At 45.0% G+C, this 21,984-nt stretch overlaps 1 protein-coding gene across 5 annotated transcripts in view; it reads right to left on the bottom strand.

Annotated features, from left to right (window-relative positions):
* The window catches only part of MARCHF3 (membrane associated ring-CH-type finger 3), a 167,290-nt gene that overhangs the window by 58,398 nt on the left and 86,908 nt on the right, over positions 1-21,984 (bottom strand). For 4 of the 5 annotated variants that reach the window (XM_029941823.1, XM_029941822.1, XM_029941818.1 and 1 more), the window contains exon 2: positions 2,570-2,813. In XM_029941823.1, the coding sequence (XP_029797683.1) occupies positions 2,570-2,757 (188 nt within the window). In that variant the 5' untranslated portion in view covers positions 2,758-2,813. Of the gene's footprint in view, positions 1-2,569; positions 2,814-20,141; positions 20,171-21,984 lie in introns of those variants that run through there. The other variant, XM_029941819.1, reaches the window with a different exon arrangement.

A 21,984-nucleotide genomic window follows, 5' to 3' on the forward strand; every position in this document is an offset into this window, starting at 1 on the left:
ATTGTGTGTTATTTTCGTCTTGGACGTGGATGTTGTTCAGGCAGACTCCCGATCAAAAAATAAAAACTATTCCTCACCATTAAAAGCAGAAATTGTTTTGAAAAGATATCCACTGTTGTTTCTAGGCAAACTGTTGTCTTTTGAACTAAGCCCGGTCATGTTCAAAAATTTCGGGTTCTTTTCATTTCTCCTTTCGTAAGGGTGGAAGAAGGGTGGGAAGCTAACTGGCAGTCAGCGTCAAGCTACGACACAGAACTGCAGTGTGAGCCACAGCCCGAGCCGAGGGGCAGGTGATCCTTTGAGCTTTCCTAGGATGCTACGGACACTAAGCTCAATGCAAGTAATGAGTGTGTCCTACAGAGGTGGCCTGAGTCTAGAGGTCTGCCATGAATTTGGAAAAACCAGCCCTGTGTGTTTCATGAAGGCACATGGTGAAGTGGCTCCTAAATCCCAGCTCTGGTGCCTATCCATATTGGCTCATTTGGCGTAAGTAACATCATCTCTCTGTACGTCAGTTTCCTTCTCTCTGAAACAGGCACAAAGAATGGTGCCTTCCTCTTGTGTGACTGTGAGGATGGGAAGTGACAGTTCACATCAGAAGCTTAGAATAGGGATCAGCACATAGACACGCGTAGTCAATGGTTACTATTTCTGCTCACAGAAAAACTCAGTTTGGGAAAAGTCCAGTGACATGGGCCTCATCAGGGAAGTTAGTGGCCGATGGAGAGTTCAAACTAACATGGCCTCACCTCCCACTGTACACTGTCTTTGTGAGAGGTCCATTCCTTTCTGACTGACATCTTCTTCTATTGCTTCTCATATTGTTCTTTACTGGGCATTAGGATTTAAGCTATGTCATCACTGTATGTGCCATGCTAAGGACCAGTCTCTATACCGGCCCTCACTCGACCTAGACGATTCCCTCTCTTTGACACCATCTTTGGTCTAAATGGAAACAGTCATGGAAGCCACTGCTGTTTCCCAAAGGCCTTTTTGGGATGATCCTGGGAACAAGTGAAGGCTTAAAAGAGGAAAAGGTCTTCCCACTTGCCCAGAAGTGGGATCCACTCAGGCTCAGGGCTACGAGAAGGAAGTTTAAGGAGTTGAGTTGACTTTTGTCTCTGACTATTCCTGGCCTCCTTCATTCCCGCTGAGCCACATGCACGTGAAAATCTAAAACCATCTGGTTTACATGAGTACATTATAGGAGAACCTGTGAAAACGCCTGATCCATGCACAGACACACACACATACACACACACACACAACTGGCTCATGGGTCTAAGTCAAGCCTGTTCTTCTGATTAAACAAGGTGTCTGAAGGCTTATGGGTGATGGGTTCACCCAGTCATCTGTCTCAGTTCACAGGTGAGCAACGGTGCTCATCGCCTCGTCACATTCTGAGTCCTAAACCAATTGTTAGAAGCTTTCCGAGAGGTGGGAAAATACATATTGACTGTTTCTGCTTTATCCCTTTGTGATAGCTGCACAGATTGGCAGAGGGTGGCACAGGGGGAATGTTTACAAGATGCATGAGTGTGTGAGTCTGTGTCTGGCAGCTCTCATGTCCAGGCTGGGGTAACGCAAAAACGCTGTGGTGCTACCCATGGTCCTGCGGCAGGTGCGTGTGGGCCTGTATCTTTACTGTAGGGCTTGGTTGCATTGCTCAGACCAAGATACACAGTCAATGTGTGAGTTACTGGCCCAGCGTCCCAGGGTCAGGAGTAGCGGTCCTGGCATCCGAGGGCAGTCCAGTGATAGCAGGCATTTTACATGACTAGATCTTAGTTGCACATGACTATCCTGAAAGAAAGCTGGAGAAGGCAAGGAGCATGTATTGGCTGGGCGTGGCTTTCAGTCTGCCACCGGACAAGGAGAGAGCTCCAGGGACCAAGTGCTGCCCTGGATAAACCATCTTGGGGCTGCTCAGAGGCTGTGGCCTTGCTCTGGTTCATCACTCAAGGGAGACAAGCTGTAGGAGCAGTATGTTGTGAAGGGTCAGGGGTGGGGGCCCATGGAGTGCAAAGGAGGGGGCAAGAAAAGACCCCCCCACGCCTGAGTGGGGGTGTGCCAGAGAAATGACTCAGGAAGCAGCCCCAGATAGTGCTCCCACCAGGCAGTGCTGATTAGCACAAGCACTCGGAAGGTCACTTCAAAAGTTTTGTCCACAAGTCTAATCACTTTGGCGTTGGCGCCTGAAATCAGGTGCCTCCTTCCCTCTGTTCTAACAAAGGGCTACCTTTGTTAGCACCTGGTGACAGAGTGTAATTCCCATAGCATTGTCCAAATAACACAGGTAAAGAAAGCCATCCTGTGCCTTGTGGGATCCTGCCCTGCCTGGCTCTCGGCAAGTGTTTTAAGTGGGAAACTCAGCAGTGTGGATTTTAGCTTTACACCCCATTGCTATAGAAACGCTGATCAGAGAACTTATATAGTTGTTTTTCTTCCCCCAGCACCTCCTCTCACCTGACACAAAGACCTGAGCACTGATTACATTCCCTTTAGCATCTTCCATCTGACAGAGTCCTCCGGCTCAATTACAGATTCATTTATTTAATAGCGGTACTACCTCTGGGTGGCAAGGGTCCGTACTACAGTCGACAGCAGCTGCCCGTCCTTGGCCGAAACTTGCATGACATACTGCGGCTGCCCATTCACGAGGCTGCCACAATCCTCCACGGTCTTCACCACAGGCGCAGCCGAGCTGGTGCAGTCTGGCAGCACTTCGGGCAGGTGACTGCAGCGGCTGGTTGTCATGGTAACAGACAGCAATTACTCTGCTAATGGCTTCCACATTCATGCAGGATTTCCATCTAGGAGAGATCAGGAAACAGTTTACTTGGGCAGGGTGGTTAACAGACAATGGAGAACTCCGGGCCACCATCATAGTGTCATTATTTAATAGACATAACAGGGGGAGCCCAGACGCGGTGCATTATCTTGTTACCATGTAATGTGCGTGCGCACACACACCACACACACACACACAGAGCGCAGGAGAAACAGTGGGTGCGGTTATGAATAAGATAGTGGGCATCCATAAGTAGCGGAGTACATAAACATTTAGGATCCCGGCTCTTGGAGAGGGGAGGGCGCGAGGGCTCCGAAGGCCAGACCTGAAGAGGAGATAGCAGTTCTGCTGCTCCGTGCCACAGAAGCAATACCTCTTTGTTGACACTCTCTCAAAGTTACTAGAATCTTTATTAAAACTGCTCGCAACTTTTTTTTCCTTGTAAGCGATTTACTCTCCATTCAGCTTCATTCTGAGACGCTAAGATTAAAAAAAGAGAGAAAGGGAAAGAAAAAAAAAAAGAAGACTGGCCAAGTAGCACCTTCTAGGATAATATTTGCCAAAAAGAATCATTCAGTCAATGTGTCACGTTTCTGACTATTGCCATATCTGTGTCCCATAATACAATTATCTACTTAATGTATCTTGACAATCAACTTCCTTTAAAAACTTAACCTATTTTAGCCTTGTCTTAAACAGTTATTGATGGGAAATGATTAGTTGGATGAGCTTGTTATATTTTTTCTTAATGGACATCATAATCAAGACATTAGAATAGAGCTTTTGTTAGTGGAATACTTAAAACGCAGGGACACTGCATTGTCATAGAGAAATGCAAGAAATGATGATGAATGAGCTCTCTATGGCCTGTTAAAAAGAATCCATTCTTAGTAAGGGCCTGGCCTCCCTGGCACACAGGCTGTCACAGAGCCTGCGAGGAATTCTGTCCCCAGTCGGTGTGGTGGGGGCTTGAACCGGACCTCCAATTCAAAGCACTCAGACCCACTGGCGTGAGCAACCCCACCGCATCCAGTAATAGGTCTGCACGTGACGCATGAGAAACAGACGTTGTTATAGAAACTTGCAGGAGTTGCGCCTCACCTTTAGGAATATGGCTACTTCTGCCTGGCCTGCTCATCTCAAGCTCCGGAGCCCATCACAGCCTGTACTCTATAGACAGAGACAAGATCACATCACAGGTTACTGACGGACAGAGTCCACATCAATAACCAGACTGGATGGTAAAGGCCCCAAATTGAAATAAATCCATTCCACAGCCCCAGGAGGATTTTTGGGAATTCCTCAACGAGTTGCTTTCTTCTGGCTGTTTCTCCCGGTTTATTATATGGTACTTGACTCCTACGGGTCTGGGAAATAGGAGGATCTTCCCAACTTCCAGAACAAAGTGCATCTGCTGGACGTTGTTAGGATGAGAATGTGCTGTTCGCAGATGAACTTGAACTGACACTGTCCCTCCCGACAGACACACGTCAAGGAGCCTGGGCCATAGGGGACAACTGGACAGGAAGGGAATCATCTCCCTGTGCTGAGGTGTCTGGCTGGCCTCACTCCAGCACGTTCCTGTTCCTGTCCTTGGCCCTCACAATTCCTCTCAGTGTTTGTGATCCGGCCTCTCCTGGGAGACCTCTGGAAGCCGGCAGTGGGGCCGGGATGGTGGGCGTGGTCTGAGGCCTGATGTGGGGGCACAGGCAGTCTGCCCTGCGTGTTGTTGTCACCTCTCTGGTGGGCTTTCCAACCACCAAGCATTGGACAGTCAAGGGCACACCTGGATAATCAGCTAGTGCAGTTTCACTTTTTATTATTATTATTATTTTTAAAGTTTCTTCATTTATTTTGAGAGAGAGAAGGAGTTCAAGCATGAATAGAGAAGGGGCAGAGAGAGAGGGAGACAGAATCCCGAGCAGGCTCCATGCTGTCAGTGCAGAGCCCGAAGCAGGGCCTGAACCCATGAACCATGAGACTATGACCTGAGCCGAAACCAAGAGTCTGACATTAAACTGACTGAACCACCCAGGTGCCTCTAGTTTTGCTTTTTAAATAGGATTCGTTGCCTTTTTTTTTTTTTCCTTTTTTACTATTGTAAAAGCCAGAAATGTATGTTACAGGAAGTACAGAAACGTACAAAGAAAACAACACAATTCACAGATGATCCCACCACTTGGATAACCACAGTAAACTTTCTGGGTGGATGTCTTTTTATTTTTCGGCAGGGTTGACAGGGAGGAGTTGATTTGTAACAGAGGTCAGAATTTTTTTTTTTAAATAATTGAGTTATGGTAGATCTCAGGCCACAGAACAAAAAGATGTTCAAAAACTGACTTCTAAAACTCTGGCTCATCCCCCTCCCCTGTCCCTGCTCTTATAAAACCCCACTGACATGATTTTAAATTCTCATAATGCCTCCTAGTCACCAAGTGCAACTTCCTGGCACAGCCCTCTTGCTTCACAAGGCAGCCATAGATTAAGAGCCAGGGGTGTGTTGGCAGGAAAAGCAGACACAGTGACCTTCTTGCCGCATGGAATCATTATGTCTGGATGCACTCTGAGAGTCTATTTTTGGGTTTTGCAGAAGTTCAACTCATAGGACCAAACATTCCCTCCCTACGTCTGATGGCACAGCAAGGAGGCAGAGGAGACATGCACACTGGGAGAAGACGAGACCCCGGCTGTCAGTTATTAGGCTAACTCTAGTGATGGGACACCGCACAGGCACACAATGTCCCCAAGTTCTTTCATTTATAACCCAGATTAAGTTCTCATCAAAGAAAGCAATTCTAAATATATGACCTAATCTGCAATAAAATGCCCTTAAAACAATTCGAGAAGTAGAGTTCCCTTTAAACTTATTTTATATCTGTAATTTCACTTCTGGATGATATACTTCATTTCATTTCTCTTCTCAAAGGCAAACGGGATCATCAGCTGTCTGATCAGCTCATTTCATTCACAGTGGGTGCTGGGCCCTGGGATGAGCATAAAGGGATGGAAGGCTCCTCTATGTTACCTTCTCCTGCAAGCAAGCCCTGAACCCAACGTGGGACACGACTGATAGGATGCTCCGGTCTAGCACTCACTGAAGAATACTCCACCATCTTCACTAACCTCCACGCATCAGAATAATCTTGAGGTACCAAGCCTGGCATGCCCATGATGAGCTCCCACACTTCTAAGAGACCGTGTCTTTTATTCGTTTGTTTGTTTTTAAGTGTCTATTTATTTCGAGAGAGACAGCAGAAGTAGGGGAGGGGCAGAGCGAGAGGGAGGGAGAGAGAGAGAGAATCTTAAGCAGGCTCACTCAGCATGGAGTCTGAAGTGGGACTTGATCCCACTACCACCACGAGATCATGACTGGAGCCAAAATCAAGAGTCAGGTGCTTAACCCACTGAGCCACCAAGGCACCCCTAAAGATCATATCTTGAATTGAAAATTGGATAGAAGGGCTTATGCAGATCATGGGTACCTGAGGTCATGGGGGGAAGGGGTAAATTGGTTCTGACCCCACCAGAGTGGATCTAGTCATTTCCCCAAGTGGAGGAGAGAGAAGTGAGCACCTTCTCCCCAGTCTCAGTCAAAAGGAAGTGCAGAGACCTAGACCAGACCTGGGGCAGGAGTGGGCCTCTGTAGGCTGCACGCACCAATTGGTATACATATGTTGCACCGGGGGCAGTGACAAATGGCCCACTGCGTTTCCCTGTCTCCTTCAGGGCCACCTGGGAAAACAGCAGCCTGTTTCTGTGGATGCTAGAAAGAACTGAGCTGTCGGTTTGCAGCCTCACTGGGCTTCCACTGATCTTTCTGCAAAATTTCAAGTGCCGATTTGACCGCTTTCTTACCAATACTGCTGCTCTTGTGGGAACGTGTCTTTCTTGTTCGCCCAAAAATTCTGCTATCTGGGATTGTTCAGAACAAAACCACAGTGCCCGTGGGGGGTGGCGTGTCTGTGTAAACTTGAACATCAGATTGCGCTGGTAGGACAGGTCCTTTGTTGGCCGAGCTTGACACCTTGTATTCTTTCTTTCTCAGGTTGTGAATAGAACATGATTTGGCATCGGCCAAATCCATCTGCCACGGTGAAAAGGATGGCACTAGGTGCAGGAGAGGGAGCCGGCAAAAGAGGAGGGAGTGGCTAAATGAATGAAAGCCTGATGAGACCATTGTTAGGATAAAATGGCCTGTCTGTTAAACTGTGACCCCGTTAAAGGACAGTGGAGGTTTTACCAAAGCCAGGACCCAACCAGGCCTCGGCTAATTGCTGCCGTGTTTCTGAACAGTGTGCCTTTGGTAAGTGATTTCCATGGGAACACGGCTGGCACCAGGAGGATGCGGCCAGAGGGCGCGGGGGAGGGGATGGAAGGGGCCCTCTGTTCACCTCCTCAGTCCCCTGGCCCCAGCCACCCCCCAGAACCTCCCTGAGGATCCCAGAGTCATGGGAAAAAGCTCTGTTCTCTGAGGCAGGACACCCACCCCTGCGCCTTGGCTCGTCACTCACCCGGGGAAATCACTCAGCCTCTCCGGCTTTGCTGAGATTTCTTGCATATTTGAAATAAAGGTACTACTACTTCCTGAGCCACTTGATGGGGGTGTTTGTGAGGCCTAAAATAACACATGTGAACATGCTTTGTAAACTGGGATGAGGCACGTTAACAGGGGATTCTTACCACGTTAACCTTAACTCCTGCTCTTTTTCTACGCTAAGTTGCATCTCGTTTCTCTCAATTACCTTCCCCCCGCCCGTCAGTTTCCACCACGTGGTACTTTCGGATCCTGCTTGAGCCCTGACGTGGTACCGCCCTCTCTCACCCTCTCTCTTGGTGAGGGAGCATAGAGGGACCCTCTTCCCTGTACATCCCCTTGTGCTCCTCGGCCCTGTCTGCTTCAGACCCCCGAACACAGGTTTTCCCTTGTCCATGAGAATGTTTAGTGAAGGTATATGATGAAAACCTGCTATTATGTCTGAGATACCTGGGCTTAGTTACTATCATCTTAGCGTATGTAGCACGTGATAAACATACTAGAAAATAAAATGCAAGCCACTCCCCCAAGTGCTTCTATCAGAACTGTATATTCAGTGGCAAGTCAACTCGAATCTTTTGGATTCAGGACAACACGCTGTTTGGGGGAGCAATCTGTTATGTGGGCAACTATGTTCAGGTGTGTGAATTACCGTGGAGTTTAAAGGTGAAAATAAGAGCGTAGGAGTCTGTGTGTTAGGGGCACTAACCTGGCCAGGAAGGCTGCCTGGGCAGTGGACTGAGCAAGCCCAAGCCTGGAGAGGCAGTCTGTGGCATGAATGGCCCTCTAAATTCAGTCCTAATAAGTCCTGAGATTTTTAAGCAGTAGGCTCCTCAGATCTCAGTATGTTCTAGAAGCATGCTCTTCTAGAGCACAACCAGAGTCGGTCAGCCAAAAAATCCAAGAAACAATATACTCATTCTTTTGTCCGCTCAGAGAAATACTTTCTGAGAGATTACTAGGTACTCCTTTGAAGTTGCTGATGGTGTCAAGTCTAGCCATTTTAAGGCAGGCTTTGCATTTCTTGAGGACTGTTCCCCAGACCCTCGTCGGGGTTGCAGAGCCGTGATGTCAAGGCATCTTTCCACTAGCAATCATGCCTTTGCTGACTCGGGCAAACTACTCTAAATATGTGGGGGGCAGGGGGGATGGAAAGGCACAACTGGGGAATGGCCTGATGGCTTTCCGCTCCCAGAGAGAGCTGCACATCATTCGCCCTGGTCAGTTTTACATGAGCAAAATCTGCCTCAGGAAGTACCTCTAAAATGTTCCTTTGCCTTCCTAGAGGGACTGCATACTCAGGGGGCAAGGTCCCCTCTAATGAGACCAATGAGCTGGCAGTACAAGTCGGCTGGTGACTGAAATGAAAAAAAAAAAAAAAAAGAAAAAAAGCAAAAAAGCACTAATAGTCTGTCCAGGAACTTTCCCCTCTGAGGGGAGACTTTTAGACTCTGAATTCTAAGAACAGTTTCTGAGAATAGGAATGCTCTTTGATAGAACATTTCCCCGGCTTTTGAGGCATATTATAACCAGACAGTGCCCTGCATGCCTGATGAACTGACTTGGGAGTCTCTAGAATGTTCAGAGAAAATGAAGGCAGGCAGGAAATCACACACACTGACCTTCCTTTCCAATGAAAATGGACCAAATGACTAATTTCAAAACCATTAACATGTAAAAGCAAAGTATTTCTTCTGAGGACAGGGCACAAAGGCTCTCCAAGGAGATTGCTGGGACATGATTTCTAGCAACATTTAAGTTTTCAAAAACACGCCAAGGAGGCTATTCACTAAAAGTGTATAGCAGCAAAGTAGCTGCTTCATTAAACTGAAATAGCCTCCGCAGGGCTGTGCTTACAGACCCACGCTACCAAATTATCCGTTTCTTTTCTGGATGCTTCACTGACCTCATTATGTGGAGCGGAGGGTTTGTCATTCCAAATAAAGTGACCGTTCAAGTCTTTATAAACATGTCCGTCAGGCGCTTCATGAGTGCACATTGCCACACTGGCTGGCCCAATGGATTAAACAAAAAAAAACCCTTGCCTTTTTGTTTCCTCATTATGCTCCGCTTGTGTGCGCATTGTCACACATGCACAGCAGAGTAAGCAGGCGAAATGCTTGTTTCCGAGCATTAAGGAGGTTTTGATTTGGGGGTAAAGACATCTACTTGGGGCAAGTGTAAACACAAGTGATGAACCAAGGGGAAACAAAAAAATCCAGACCAGCAATAAGGCAAGTTGGATCCAGAGAGTTCCCAGTCACACACTGCCCTATTTGAAAGTTATACCCAGAGCGATTTATCATTTCCCTGTTATTATTTTTGATTCTCCATCCATGTTATTATTTTTGATTCTCAGCCGCAAGAAGCACCAGAAGTATCAGACTAATCTGTTTTTTTTTTCATTTAAAATTACTAATTTTCTCTTCAGGCAGGTAAAATCCTCTCGTTCTGCTGAAGGCAAATCAAGTAACAATTATCGTGTTTATACATATTTTTTCCCCTCAAGACGTACTCATAAAATTAATTCGGATTTTGGAGGCTATCCATTTTTTCATTTCATTTTAATTATATAGATGAAAATGGCAATTAAAAATCTCACAACTACCCTGTGTGTTCAAAGACACAGCGACAGCTGAATTACACTTATAAATACCCACTGGCTTTGGGACACAGACCCCTGCTTCCCAAGGCGGGGGTGGGGGTGGGGCAGGGCTCCCTGATGAATTCTGGGGACTGGGGAGCAGTCAGGACACATCAGAAAAGTTTAAACAGGTTTAAAAAACAGAGAAGGGAGCGGGCAAAAGAGAATAAGACGTCCACGGGACATCCCTGGGAGACGAAAAAGAAAAGCGTGTCCTTCACATGATACTCAGCGTGCGCAGTACCGAACAGCTACCTGTCTAGCATAAGGAAAAGCGTGGAGGTTATAGGACGCTGACCAGGGAATGTTTCAGCTACAAATGAGGGCAGAACACGCTCTAAGAACCGGAAGTCCCCAGCCTGTCACTTCACTCGGACCCATTTTCTACCTAAAGGAAGCTGATCTGGGGCTCTCTGAAGTTGTACCTCACTCACCCTCTTCTGCGCAAAGAGCCCGGTGCTACGTGTACGGGCATGGCTAACCTCAGCCCCCCACCTTCAAGAATAAAGCAGGCTGTTCGCATATTTTCAGCCCGGGTTGCTTGGGGCTTTCCCCATCTGCATTTCACCGAGACCACGGGGAGGCTGCAGTCTTTCCCTCTCCCAGGGTCACGTCCAATATCTACATTCCATCAGGGTCTGGGGGACCAGGCCTCCCTGCAGCGCCTTCAGGCTCTTGAGGTCCCAAGGGACGTGGCCGCATTACCCGTGGCTTTGGGGCAAGGTTAACTGACGTTACTCAGCTTGATGAGGAATATTAAGGCAAGTGCAGAGTAAAGATGAAAACTCTTTGGATTCTGCTTTTCCTCCCTGCCTTTGGCATTACGGAGAGACTCCCTATCATGTGCTTCATAATACTAAAAGCCCCCCCGATTCCATGGTTCTTTCACATGTGGTCTAGAGATGTGTCACAGTCTCTGGGGGTCTTTGCATTGCTTTTGTACATCTTTGGCTTTGGGGTCAGGAGCACTCTGGGATGGTGGGGGGAAGGGGACAGAGCCCTGGCTTTTAACTGCCACCCAGTGCTTATCAATGGAAGAGACTTACTTGGCCCTAAGCCTCATTTTCCTCCCTGACACTGAGGACCTGGGATAGGTGTATGCTTGGCATGTGGAAGGCACTTGGTAAGGACAGTGCTTAAGACTAGTGCAGCAGGGTCAGCTTACAGCACCCGGGGGCCAGGGAGGGTCTGCGAGTTTCCTTCCAGACCCCTGGCCTGGCCCATCCCCTGGGTAGACAGCCTTCCTTGCTATGCTCCCAACCGCCCAAGCAAACATCTCACGGAAGCACAACCGCGGACATCTGCTTTGACGGTCTTGTGTAAACATAGCTAAAAAACCCAAAAACATCCCTCTGGAATGACTCTTCTCAGCCCTTCGACTCTGTTCCCTGCCTCTCCACTACACACACTCACACGCATACTCATACATGCAGAGACAAGCCACAGCTGCTTTCTTGGTGCTTCTTGAAAATAAATGGGTCTCGTCTTTTAAATCAAGATACAAACAAGCACACCAAAAGGCAACACGTAGCCAAGGGCTGAGTTACCTGAGGTCACTTTGTCACTTAGTCTCTTCACAGTGTATCCTGGATTCTTGTTCCTCACGACACTGGCAGGGAATGAGACCACTTTCTTCCTACCTACCTCGATGCCAAGCATTCAACGAACTCCTTCAAAGGAGTCTCTGAGGAGTTACTTTGTCCTCATGGGAGCATGTGCCCCATTCTTGCCCTTGCTCCTTTCGCTGCCTGGCCCAGCTTACCTCGCGTCTTGTATCAATCCCTGCATCTCACGCAGCCCCCATCTGTAGGAGTATTGGCTTTGTCTGGACTTTTTCAGTGTGAGGACCAGCCTGCTCGGTCCCCAGGCCTCCCGTGCAGGTGAGTATGTTATTTTTCCTTTTTAAAGTTTATTTTTTAAATTTATTTTGAGAGAGAGAGAGGCAGAGAGGAGGAGAGACAGAATCCCCAGCTGGCTCTGTGCTGTCAGCACGGAGCCCCACGTGGGGCTCGAACTCACAAACTATGAGATCATGACCTGCGCTGAGATGAAGAGGTGGATGCTTAACTGAATGAGCCACCTGGGTGCCCAGCAGCTGAGAATTTTTAAAGGCTGTTAGAAATATCCCAGCACATCAGCTTACACGGAGGGTGGTTTCCACCAGAACATCCCCTTAGGCCCTGTAGCCACTTAGAAAGAAGGTCTTGAATTAAATATCTGGTCTGTTCACTTGTTTGTATCCCCAGCCCTGCCAAAAAGGAGAGGTGAGTTTCCTTAAGCTGATCCAGCCTGTGTGACAGAAACAAAGCAACTTTATATTGACACCGAATTAAATTCTTATCTAAGATAAAACAGTCAAATATGATACAGAGGTCTACCTTTACTACTAAATTTTCATCTGATGGGTTTTCCTTCAGAACAACCCCCCAAAAAATTATACTATTAATAGCAATAGTGTGGATATATTTTTCTATTTTCATAGCACTATTCATTTTCCATTCTCTAAGTGCTTAATAAATACAGTGGGTCTTTACTGCCTTCCAGGGTGAAAATAACAGTTATGCCCCCACGGAGCTCATTCATTTGCTTTATGGGCTAAAAAATCTCTAGTGTGTCACAAATTAACAAAATGTTCCTGAGGACTGTGTTTTATTCTTGAATCTCCAATTTCACTAATAAATGTGAAAAACACATGTAGCCAGATAAGCCCCGGGAGACCAACCACTGCGGATGCTGAAGGAAGCAAGTTATTCTGGCTAAGATCAGCATTCACTTTCCCACCAGAGACTATTTGTTACCCAAATTCCCCTCCAGCTGCTTGATGTAAGGCAATGGAATTGGTTTCCAGTGACTAACCCCCAGAAGCTAACAAAACAAGTTTTTCTTTTAAAAAAGGGTATTTTCAAAACATAAGAAAAAAAAAGAACACTTTTTGATCATCAGATAATGACCTTTCTCTAGTCACAGCCCCGTGGGTCCACACACCTCTGAGAGATCTGTTATTCTTTTCCTTAATATTTCTAGCATGAAAAATTTCAAGCCAAGAGAATATTACGGAACCTGACATATATAAGCTCCATCATGCCAACTTAACAATGAACCAAAAATCTGCCATGCTTGTTTCTCCTCCCCTCCTTTTTTCTTTCATATTAAGAGTGTTTTTAATGTTTATTTATTTATTTTGAAAGAACATGTGCACATGCATGTGCGTGACTGGGGGTGGGGCAGAGAAAGAGGGAGAGAGAGAATCCCAAGCAGGCTCCGTGCTGATATCAGGCTTTGATCCCATGAACTGTGAGATCATGATCTGAGCTGAAATCAAGAGTAGGATGCTGAACCACCCAGGCACCCCTCCACCATAAGATTTTTTTAAGTAAATCCCAGAAATTATCATTTTGCCCCCTACATCCTTCAGAGTAAATTATGGACCTTCTATAAAAATGGACATTTTCTTATAACTGGAAGCCACTGTCACATCTAACAAACTTAATAATCCACCAGTATCATCTAATACCCAACCTGGATTCAGATTTCTCCACTCTCTCGAAAAAGTCTGTTATGGTTGGTTTATTTAAATGATCCAAATAAAACGTAATTTTTAAATTAATTTTAATTTTTGGGGGGGAGTTGACAAAAATGTATATACTTTAAAGAAAAGTGGGTCATTTAAAAATTTTGTCTTCCTTATTCCTATAAGTATCTTGTAGTTTAGGGAAAATCATTCCTTTTAGTTCTGTTTTGTGGCTAATAATTCTTTTTTTTAAAGTTTATTTTTTTAATAATAGTTTATTGTCAAATTGGTTTCCATATAACATCCAGTGCTTCTCCCCACAAATGCCCAACAGTGTTTATATATTTGTTTTGAGAGAGACAGAGAGAAACCAAGAGAGAGTGTGCATCGAGGAGGGGCAGAGAGAGAGGGAGACAGAATCCCAAGCAGGCTCCATGCTGTCAGTGCAGAGCCCAACGTGGGGCTTGATCTCATGAACCATGAGATCATGACCAGAGCTGAGATCAAGAGTCGAGTGTTTAACTGACTGAGCCACCCAGGCACCCCGGTGTCTGACTTTGTCTTGATGGTTGATATAGTCTTTCCTTAAGCCGAACATCCTTTGTAGACAGAGGCCTTCTGCATTGACTAATCTCTTAGGAAAATGACAACAAATCTAAAAGATCTCCTCTTTGGCTTACTGCGACACAGGCCACTTGGTGTCACTTGCCCCTGTAGACTTCCGCGGTCATATTATTTACTTGATACATCTGAAGGAAGCAGATTGGCAGAACCACACGGCTTCAGACTGACTAGCTGAAGCCACTGGGCCTGTGTCAGGTGGACCTTGTCCGTGACTCAAGAGGAAGCTATTTTCACCCAATGTAGCCTGCAGGTGCCGTCGGCTTGGCCACACCCTGCTCCGGGGCTGCGGTGTTAACACATTAACGTGCTGGGCGAGCTTCCACGGGGAGAAAAATACGCACTGTGGGTGCAATCTGCCCATATCTGGTTAACAGCTCCCTTTCCTTCTTCTCACTAATAAGGGCGAAAACATTTAGGCCGTTCATGGGTATTCCCCAAAGAGGCATTTATATAAGTCTTTAACAAATGGCTGATGAGTGTCTCTGAGACTGACAGGAATCCAGGGTCTTTCTTTTTTGGCTCTCTAAGAGCAGAGACATTTTCTGCCCATTACTGCCTTGTTTTACTGACAGGCACCTGTCAGTGAGACATTAAAACAGAGTGATAATGGGGAGATAATATGCTGGCTCTGTCCACACACTTCAAGAGGGAAGCACTCATGAAAAATGTGTATTTTGGGAAAGCTAGATGCTCATGTGCCCATCTGCATTTCTATTTAGTTTGAAATTGAGCGCAGAATAATAAAGCAGTGAGAAGAGGGAGAACAGGGAGATGGAATCAGAGCTTCCTAAGTGGCCAGGGTAGGGATCCTGCTCTAAACGCGAGGGGGATGGCTTAGCAAATGCATGCCAAAGAGGGGCAGCCGGATGGGAGCTTCCCCCGCCCTGCTGCTTGCCCCCTCCCCCAGGCTTCACTGGAAGTCCCTGAGAGCTGCTGAACCAAGGAACTGGCAGAAAAATATCTTCCAGGACTGTAAACAGAGGACTTTCACACATTCTGAAAAAGTGCAAAGACTCTCTTTTGAAAGACAGGTGAAACAGGGAGTCCAACACTATAAACTAATAAAAGCAATTCAATTCCTACTGAGAATCTTTGTTGTTCTCTGTCAGGAAGTAATATTGTTACTCAGATACTTGGACCTCCAGTAGTGTTTTTGGGCCCTGACTTCTTGGCTGATGCATATCTTCCAGCATATATGCGTGCACACACATACACACTCTCTCTCTCTCTCTCTCTCTCTCTCTCTCTCTCTCACACACACACACACACACACACACACACACACACACACACACACACAGAGGCCCCATATAATACCCTCTTTATTTTCTCCAATCCAATAAACCTTCCATGTATTCAGTTAGTGATTATAACATAATGCCATCTTAATGCTAACTAGTCACCATAAAATCTTACCATTGTGGATGTTAGCCACAGAGCCTGGGGACTACTGAAGTATAATCCCACCGGCAAAGTTGTCATATGAGCACAACAGGAGGAGGGCAGGTGCCGTCACACACATCCAGTGGCAATAGTCAACTTGACTAGCACAGAAGCCAGAAATCACTAGCCTCCCCACTAAAAAGTGTTACAATTGTCTTTCTAAAATACAAAGTGGGGGAAAGCTCTGCTGCAGTGATTCAGCACGTGGATTTGGAGTCGGACACCATTGGTTCGGATCCTGGCTCTCCCTTCTACCAGTTATGACTTCTCAAGTGCAGATAAAATGGTGCCCATTTCATATTTGAGAATGAAATGATGTATCTAAAGTACACAGCAAACACTACTCACTGCAATGATTGGGCAAGGGCCACGGCAGCTTCAAATGTCTCCAGGGTATACTGTTGCTTTCAGTATTTCTGTTCAAGCCAAGAGACATTTATTACAATACCGACACTAATAGAAAAAGCAACAAAGTGCTTTGACAGGCAGAGTGGGGAAGCAAAAACCAAAAACCAAAACAACCCAGGAGCTAAGGAATCAGGCACACGGTTTTGAATGCTGGTTTTTGCCACAGGTTACCAGGGCTCAGTTTTGTGTAGGACTTGACTTCCCTGCACATCAGTTTGCCCATCTCTGAAAAAGAGAGAGTGACTTCCTTCCAGAGTCATTGTGCCATCAGCCAACAGGGAATATAAAGTGCCTTGCCCGTTGTGTGTCCACTCACCGGTCCCTGTCATTATTATTAGACTACTACATGAAGCTCTGGAGAGGGACAGAGGGGGGTCTGATGAATCCTGCCAGGTGCTGTGATCCTGGGCTGGGACAATGGACCAGAACTTGCCAGGGGAACAGTGGGTTGAGACAGAACACAACACACACACACACACACACACACACACACACACACACACAGAGTCATACTAGGAATCTAAAAGAAATTAGGTATTAGTAGAAGGCGAGGTGTACAGAGAGTATTACTTTAAAACCCAGCATCAATACAATACATAATATAAAACTGTCTTCCTTTGTTTTGGCTGGAGTGCAAATCCGAGGTTCTGGGGAGCCAGCTGAGCCACTATTTCTCTTGGAACCTTCCCTTTATCCTCTGTGGGTTTGCCCAAGGGCCAGGTACCATTTTGGCCCCAGAATGAGGTAGCTACCCTGAAGCATTTAATATGGACACAGAGGAATGAATGGTCCTTTTTTCCGGGGAGGGCATGTCTTTGTACTTTTGTACAACAGAGGAGCGAATTAAACTGAGTCTGTCATTTCATTTCCATCCCTTGATGTCAACACTCCTAAAACCAGGCCCTCTCTTTATCTTGTTTACACAGTGCTCAGCACTGGGCCCACTGAGATGTTTACTAGGTACATGAGAGAGAAATACATGTTCTTTCAATATAGCAGGGATATGCAGAAAGGGAGATGGACGACTTTTTGGATATCGGGGTCATAAAGATGGGGCTGAATACCCCACATCATGCTTTTTATTAAGTTCTCTCTTCAAGGTGACATAAAATACGTGTCCTGTTTGCCAGGGGAGAAAATGTAACCAAAGCTAATCCACGATGACAGTGTGTATGTATGCAAATGAGGCATGCTGATTTCTCTAGCTTGGTCTGTTTGTAAATTGGACCGATTCCTTAGATTTACAGCCGATGATCACTATGGTAAATTCGATAACAGAATTTTCTGCTCTAAATGTAGCATTCTCTTCCGTATCTTTTTACAGCCCTTAAGTGGTTTTTGATGTACATGAAACTAAAAGCTTGGAGAATTAAAAATTACACAAATAATGAAGATGAGTTCCTAGGTGAATTACCCATTACTGTGGAGGATTTGGGATAGTTTCATTAAAAAGAGAAAAAGGCCATGTAAAGATACTTGTGTATCTACAAATGATTGTAAAGTCATTCTCTTTATTTCTTTCCAACTCCCATAAGCCTCTTTTATTAGTTTCAAGGAATAAAGCTCCAATCTGCTTCAGTAAACTGCATTATTTTTTAAACTACAAAACATACGCGGTTTCTTTACACGAGCAATCTTCTTTAATGGCAGTGCACTCATTGGGAAGACCACACTAAAAGGTGTAGTTGATAGTTCTTCCCTCCACCTTCTAGCTCTTCTCTACCTTCTTCTTCCTCTTTTTTTTAGAAACAATATTATTAGCATTTAATGCTTTACAATTTTTTAAAAATTTTTAATTAAAAAATTTAACTCCAGTATAGTTAACATACAGCATTGTATTAGTTTCAGGCCTACAATATAGTGATTAACACTTCCCTAGACTCAGTGCTCATCGATCCTAACCCCTTCCGCCTATTTCACCCCTCCCACGCCCCTCCCTGCCCTCTGGTAACCAGCAGAGAGTCCGTTTGTTGGTTAGTCTCTTTTTTTTCTTCACCTGTTTAAGTTTATTTATCTAATTTTGAGAGAGAGAGAAAGAGAGAGAGAGAGAGCGAGAGCATGCAGGAGGGGCAGAGAGACAGGGAGACAGAGAATCCCAAGCAGGCTCTGTGTAGAGCCCAATGTGGGACTTGACCCCATGAACCATGAGATCATGACCTTAGCCAAAATCAAGAGCCAGTCACTTAACTGACTGGGCCATCCTGGTGCCCCTCATTTGTTTTCTTTCTTAAATTCCACATATGAATGAAATCAGATCATATTTGTCTTATTTTGCTTAGCATTATATTCTCTAGGTCTGTCCATGTTGTTGCAAAAAGATCCAATACTTTTTAATAAGTTCCTGGCATATAATGAGCACTTAAAAATACCTGCTGACTCAATGAATGAATAAATGAATCCACTGTCTTGATATCAAATTCTGGATCTAAGTTTAAAGTCACGCAACACAGGGCTGACACAGTTCTGTTACTCCGAAGCACAATCCCTCCTATCTGACTTAACTTCTTTTTTTAAGTTTTTTTTTTCTTTTTGAAAGAGAATGAGCAGGGGAGAGGGGTGCAGAGTCCAACGTGGGGCTCAATCTCATGACCGTGGGATCATGACTGGAGTAAAAATCAAGAGTTGGATGCTTAGCTAACTGAGCCACCCAGGCGCCCCTACTTTTAGGCAGTCCAGTATTCTCTCTTTGCCTATGTTTTATTTTTTTCCTTGGATCTTGAATAATCCTTTATTGTGTGTGGAGTTTTTATTGGAGGTGAATCTTGAATAATCCTTTTGTTCATGACCAGACTTGGAATCAGGCATTCCTATGTACAGGTCATTAACAGGTGGACTATGAATTTGAACTCTTAACCTAAACATGACTTGCAAGTATCTCTAAAATAAAGAACCTCTCAATTCCCTTCCCATTCACCCCTATGCACAAAGTCTCCTTAAGCTTAGGTGGAGTGTGTTGTTTTAAAAAAAATGAAAGAAGGAATGAATACATGAAAAAATGACTAAGTAGATGAAGATACAAAATACTTCAGAGGTAAAGCCATTCCCATTTTCCCATCAATTCAGAACCCTTTGACAGTGCAGGAAAGGAGGATCTGAGGCTGAAAGATCTCATCGACCAAGGCCTAGGTTCCTGATTTTCTGTCTGAGTCGAAGCCTGGTGGAAGGTAGATCTTTCTGGGACCCTGGATTGGAAACCATGGACAGATGTTTTCCCTCGTGGTGATAAAATGCCTGGCTATCGTTGAAACGGTCCTATTACTTCCACATTCAGGTGACTGGGCTCTTATGAGCTGGTGTTGGAATCTAACCATCATATTACCAGGTTTCTATTTGTCATAGAATAACCCCTTCACAAGTTGAGGAAGGCTGTCCCTTCTGTTTCTTAATTATACAAACTAACAAAACCACCAGAAATAGCTATTGTTGTAAAGAAAAAAGAGAAACAGTTGCTATTTCAGAGTCACCTGGAGGGAATGGTTGGATAGGTAGGCAGGCCCAGGAGGCACAAGATTGAGGGTGTAAAAGTTAATTTTATGTGTCAGTTTGACTGGGCCATGGGGTGCCCAGATATAGGGTCAAATATTATTCTGGGTGTTTCTGTGAGGGTTATTTTTGGATGAGTTTCACAGCTAAATCCATAGGCTGAGTAAAGCAGATTGCTCTCCCTGATGTGGGGGGGTCTCATTCAATAAACAAAAACACTCAAGAAAACAAAAAGCTGACTCTCCCCTGAATGAGCAGGAGTTCCTCCTGCTTGACTGCCTGTGCACCTGGATGTGCTTTTTCCTGCCTTCAGATTCTCCCTGAAACACTGGCTTTCCTTGGGTCTCACATCTGCTGGCCTATTGACCTTGACTTTACATCACTGGCCCTTCTGGGTCTCCAGCTTGCCCGTTCACCTGCAGATCTTGAAACCTGTCAGTCTCCATAATCACATGACTTAAATCCTTACAATAAATCTCTGTATAGCTATCTATCTATCTATCTATCTATCTATCTATCTATCATCATCAATCTATCATCTCCTATTCTATTGGTTATGCTTGTCTGACTAATACAGCAGGAAACACCAAAGAGGCGATAGTCTAAAAAGTATATATGTATATACATGTGTATATAGCTTTAAAATCCATAAAGAAAAATTTAGTCAAATTCCCAATTACCTTCTTGGTGATGTAAAAGGTACCTGCAATCCTGGGTGACACATCCAAGGTGGATGACTGGGGTGTCCTGAGCAGAGATGACATGGGCTCTCCTAGACAAAGGTGATGAGCCTTCACACACAGTGCAAAGCCATTTTGGTGGTTTCTACCACTAGTCTTAAAATGGCTGTACCTTTCTTTTTAGGAATCCTTTTTTTCTGGGATATAATGCTTGAGTGTTTTCTTTATAGAATCCATTTTAGGGGCATAATCAGAAGTGCAAACAGGCATGTATGCACAGTCCACACTCTTTTATATTCTCCAGTGTTCCTTTCGAGTAGCACAGATAACTTGTCCAACTGCTAGGGAACGATGGAGTAAATGGAGTATACCCATTTCATGGATTACTAGTAGGGCCATTCATGTTACCTTTATACTACAGGTTTACTGGCCCTGGAAAATACAATAGAAGCCTATAGCCTTCCTTCTAAGGCCATATGAAAAAACATAAGCTATACAAATATTTATATCTATAATTTCAACTACCAAAGGGAGAAAGAATCTGTATCAATATGTGAGCAGTGGTTTTCTCTAGGTAATAAGCAATTCTTGTTTCATTTTTATTGTTTATGCTTTTTGTATTTTCCAAAATAAAATGTATTTTTATCATATTTAGAATAAAAAGGATAAACAAATAACATTTTATAGCCCTCAAGAGGGGAAACACATGAAACCACCTTTGGGAAAAACAAACAGTAAACACAAAAACCAAACCCGAGCAAGCCAACCCCAAGCTCAAAAAAGCCTATGTCCTCATCATAAATAATCCAAAAACAACCAAGAGGATTTCCTTTATTCCCTAGGTGCAGACATGACATTAGAGATGTCCAGGGAAGGACATTCAACAACTCCTCTCCCAGGCAGCCTGCTCCAGGAAGCAGCTGGTTTGCTGGGAAGACCCCTGGGTCAGCCCCCAGAGGCCCTGGTGCTTCTCCTCAGACACGCATGGGGACCCACTGTACCACGGATGCGCCCTCAGCTTTGGCTCTTCATCACCGGTACATGAAACGAAATCACCCTCAGGGCGTTGTCAGAATAAAATGGAGTGGTAATCGTGCAAATATCCCCAAGTACAGAGCACTGTAGTGATGTAACACGGTCATCGATGGTCTCCAACACCATCATGAGCGAATCCTCCAGTGGCTCGTCCTCCCCCACCTTGATGGCAGCCACAGATGTCAACAGTGGAGAGATGAAATGACCCAGACGGGATACTCTCTTCCCCGCCCCCCACATAAATACAATGTGCCTAAATTAACATTTGGTTAGCTTGTTTCTTTTTAACCAGAGACATGCCAATTTAGATGAAAAATCCATATACTTAACATGAGTCATATCCTTGCTGGAGAAGACAAATCTATAAACAGGAGCTGTAATAATCAGCCAAACTCTTCTAAAGCATCATTTATCATTCCCGTTTGGAATTTCTATATCCAAATTGCCTGCCCATCAATTGTATATTTAAACCATGAGACCTTACGAGAACTGGTGAATATTTTCACTTGTTTCAGAAATGAGGAAACCAAAGCAAAGAAATTCTGTGATTTTCCTAGCATCCCGAAGTTAGTGGAAAAATTTGATAACTCCACCTCTGACCCCAATTTCTTTAAGATTTTTTAAAAAAGTTTATTTATTTTGAGAGAGACTGAGACAGTATGAGTTGGGGAGAGGCAGACTGAGAGGGAGAGAGAGAATCCCAAGCAGGTTCTGCACACCGTCAGTGCAGAGCCCGACACAGGGCTCAAACCCATGAACCATGAGATTATGACCTAAGCTGAAATTGTCTAAGAGTTGGACGCTTAACCAATTGAGCTACGCAGGTGCCCG

This window comes from Suricata suricatta, chromosome 6, assembly GCF_006229205.1.
Source record: "Suricata suricatta isolate VVHF042 chromosome 6, meerkat_22Aug2017_6uvM2_HiC, whole genome shotgun sequence".
NCBI classification, from domain to species: Eukaryota; Metazoa; Chordata; class Mammalia; order Carnivora; family Herpestidae; genus Suricata; species Suricata suricatta.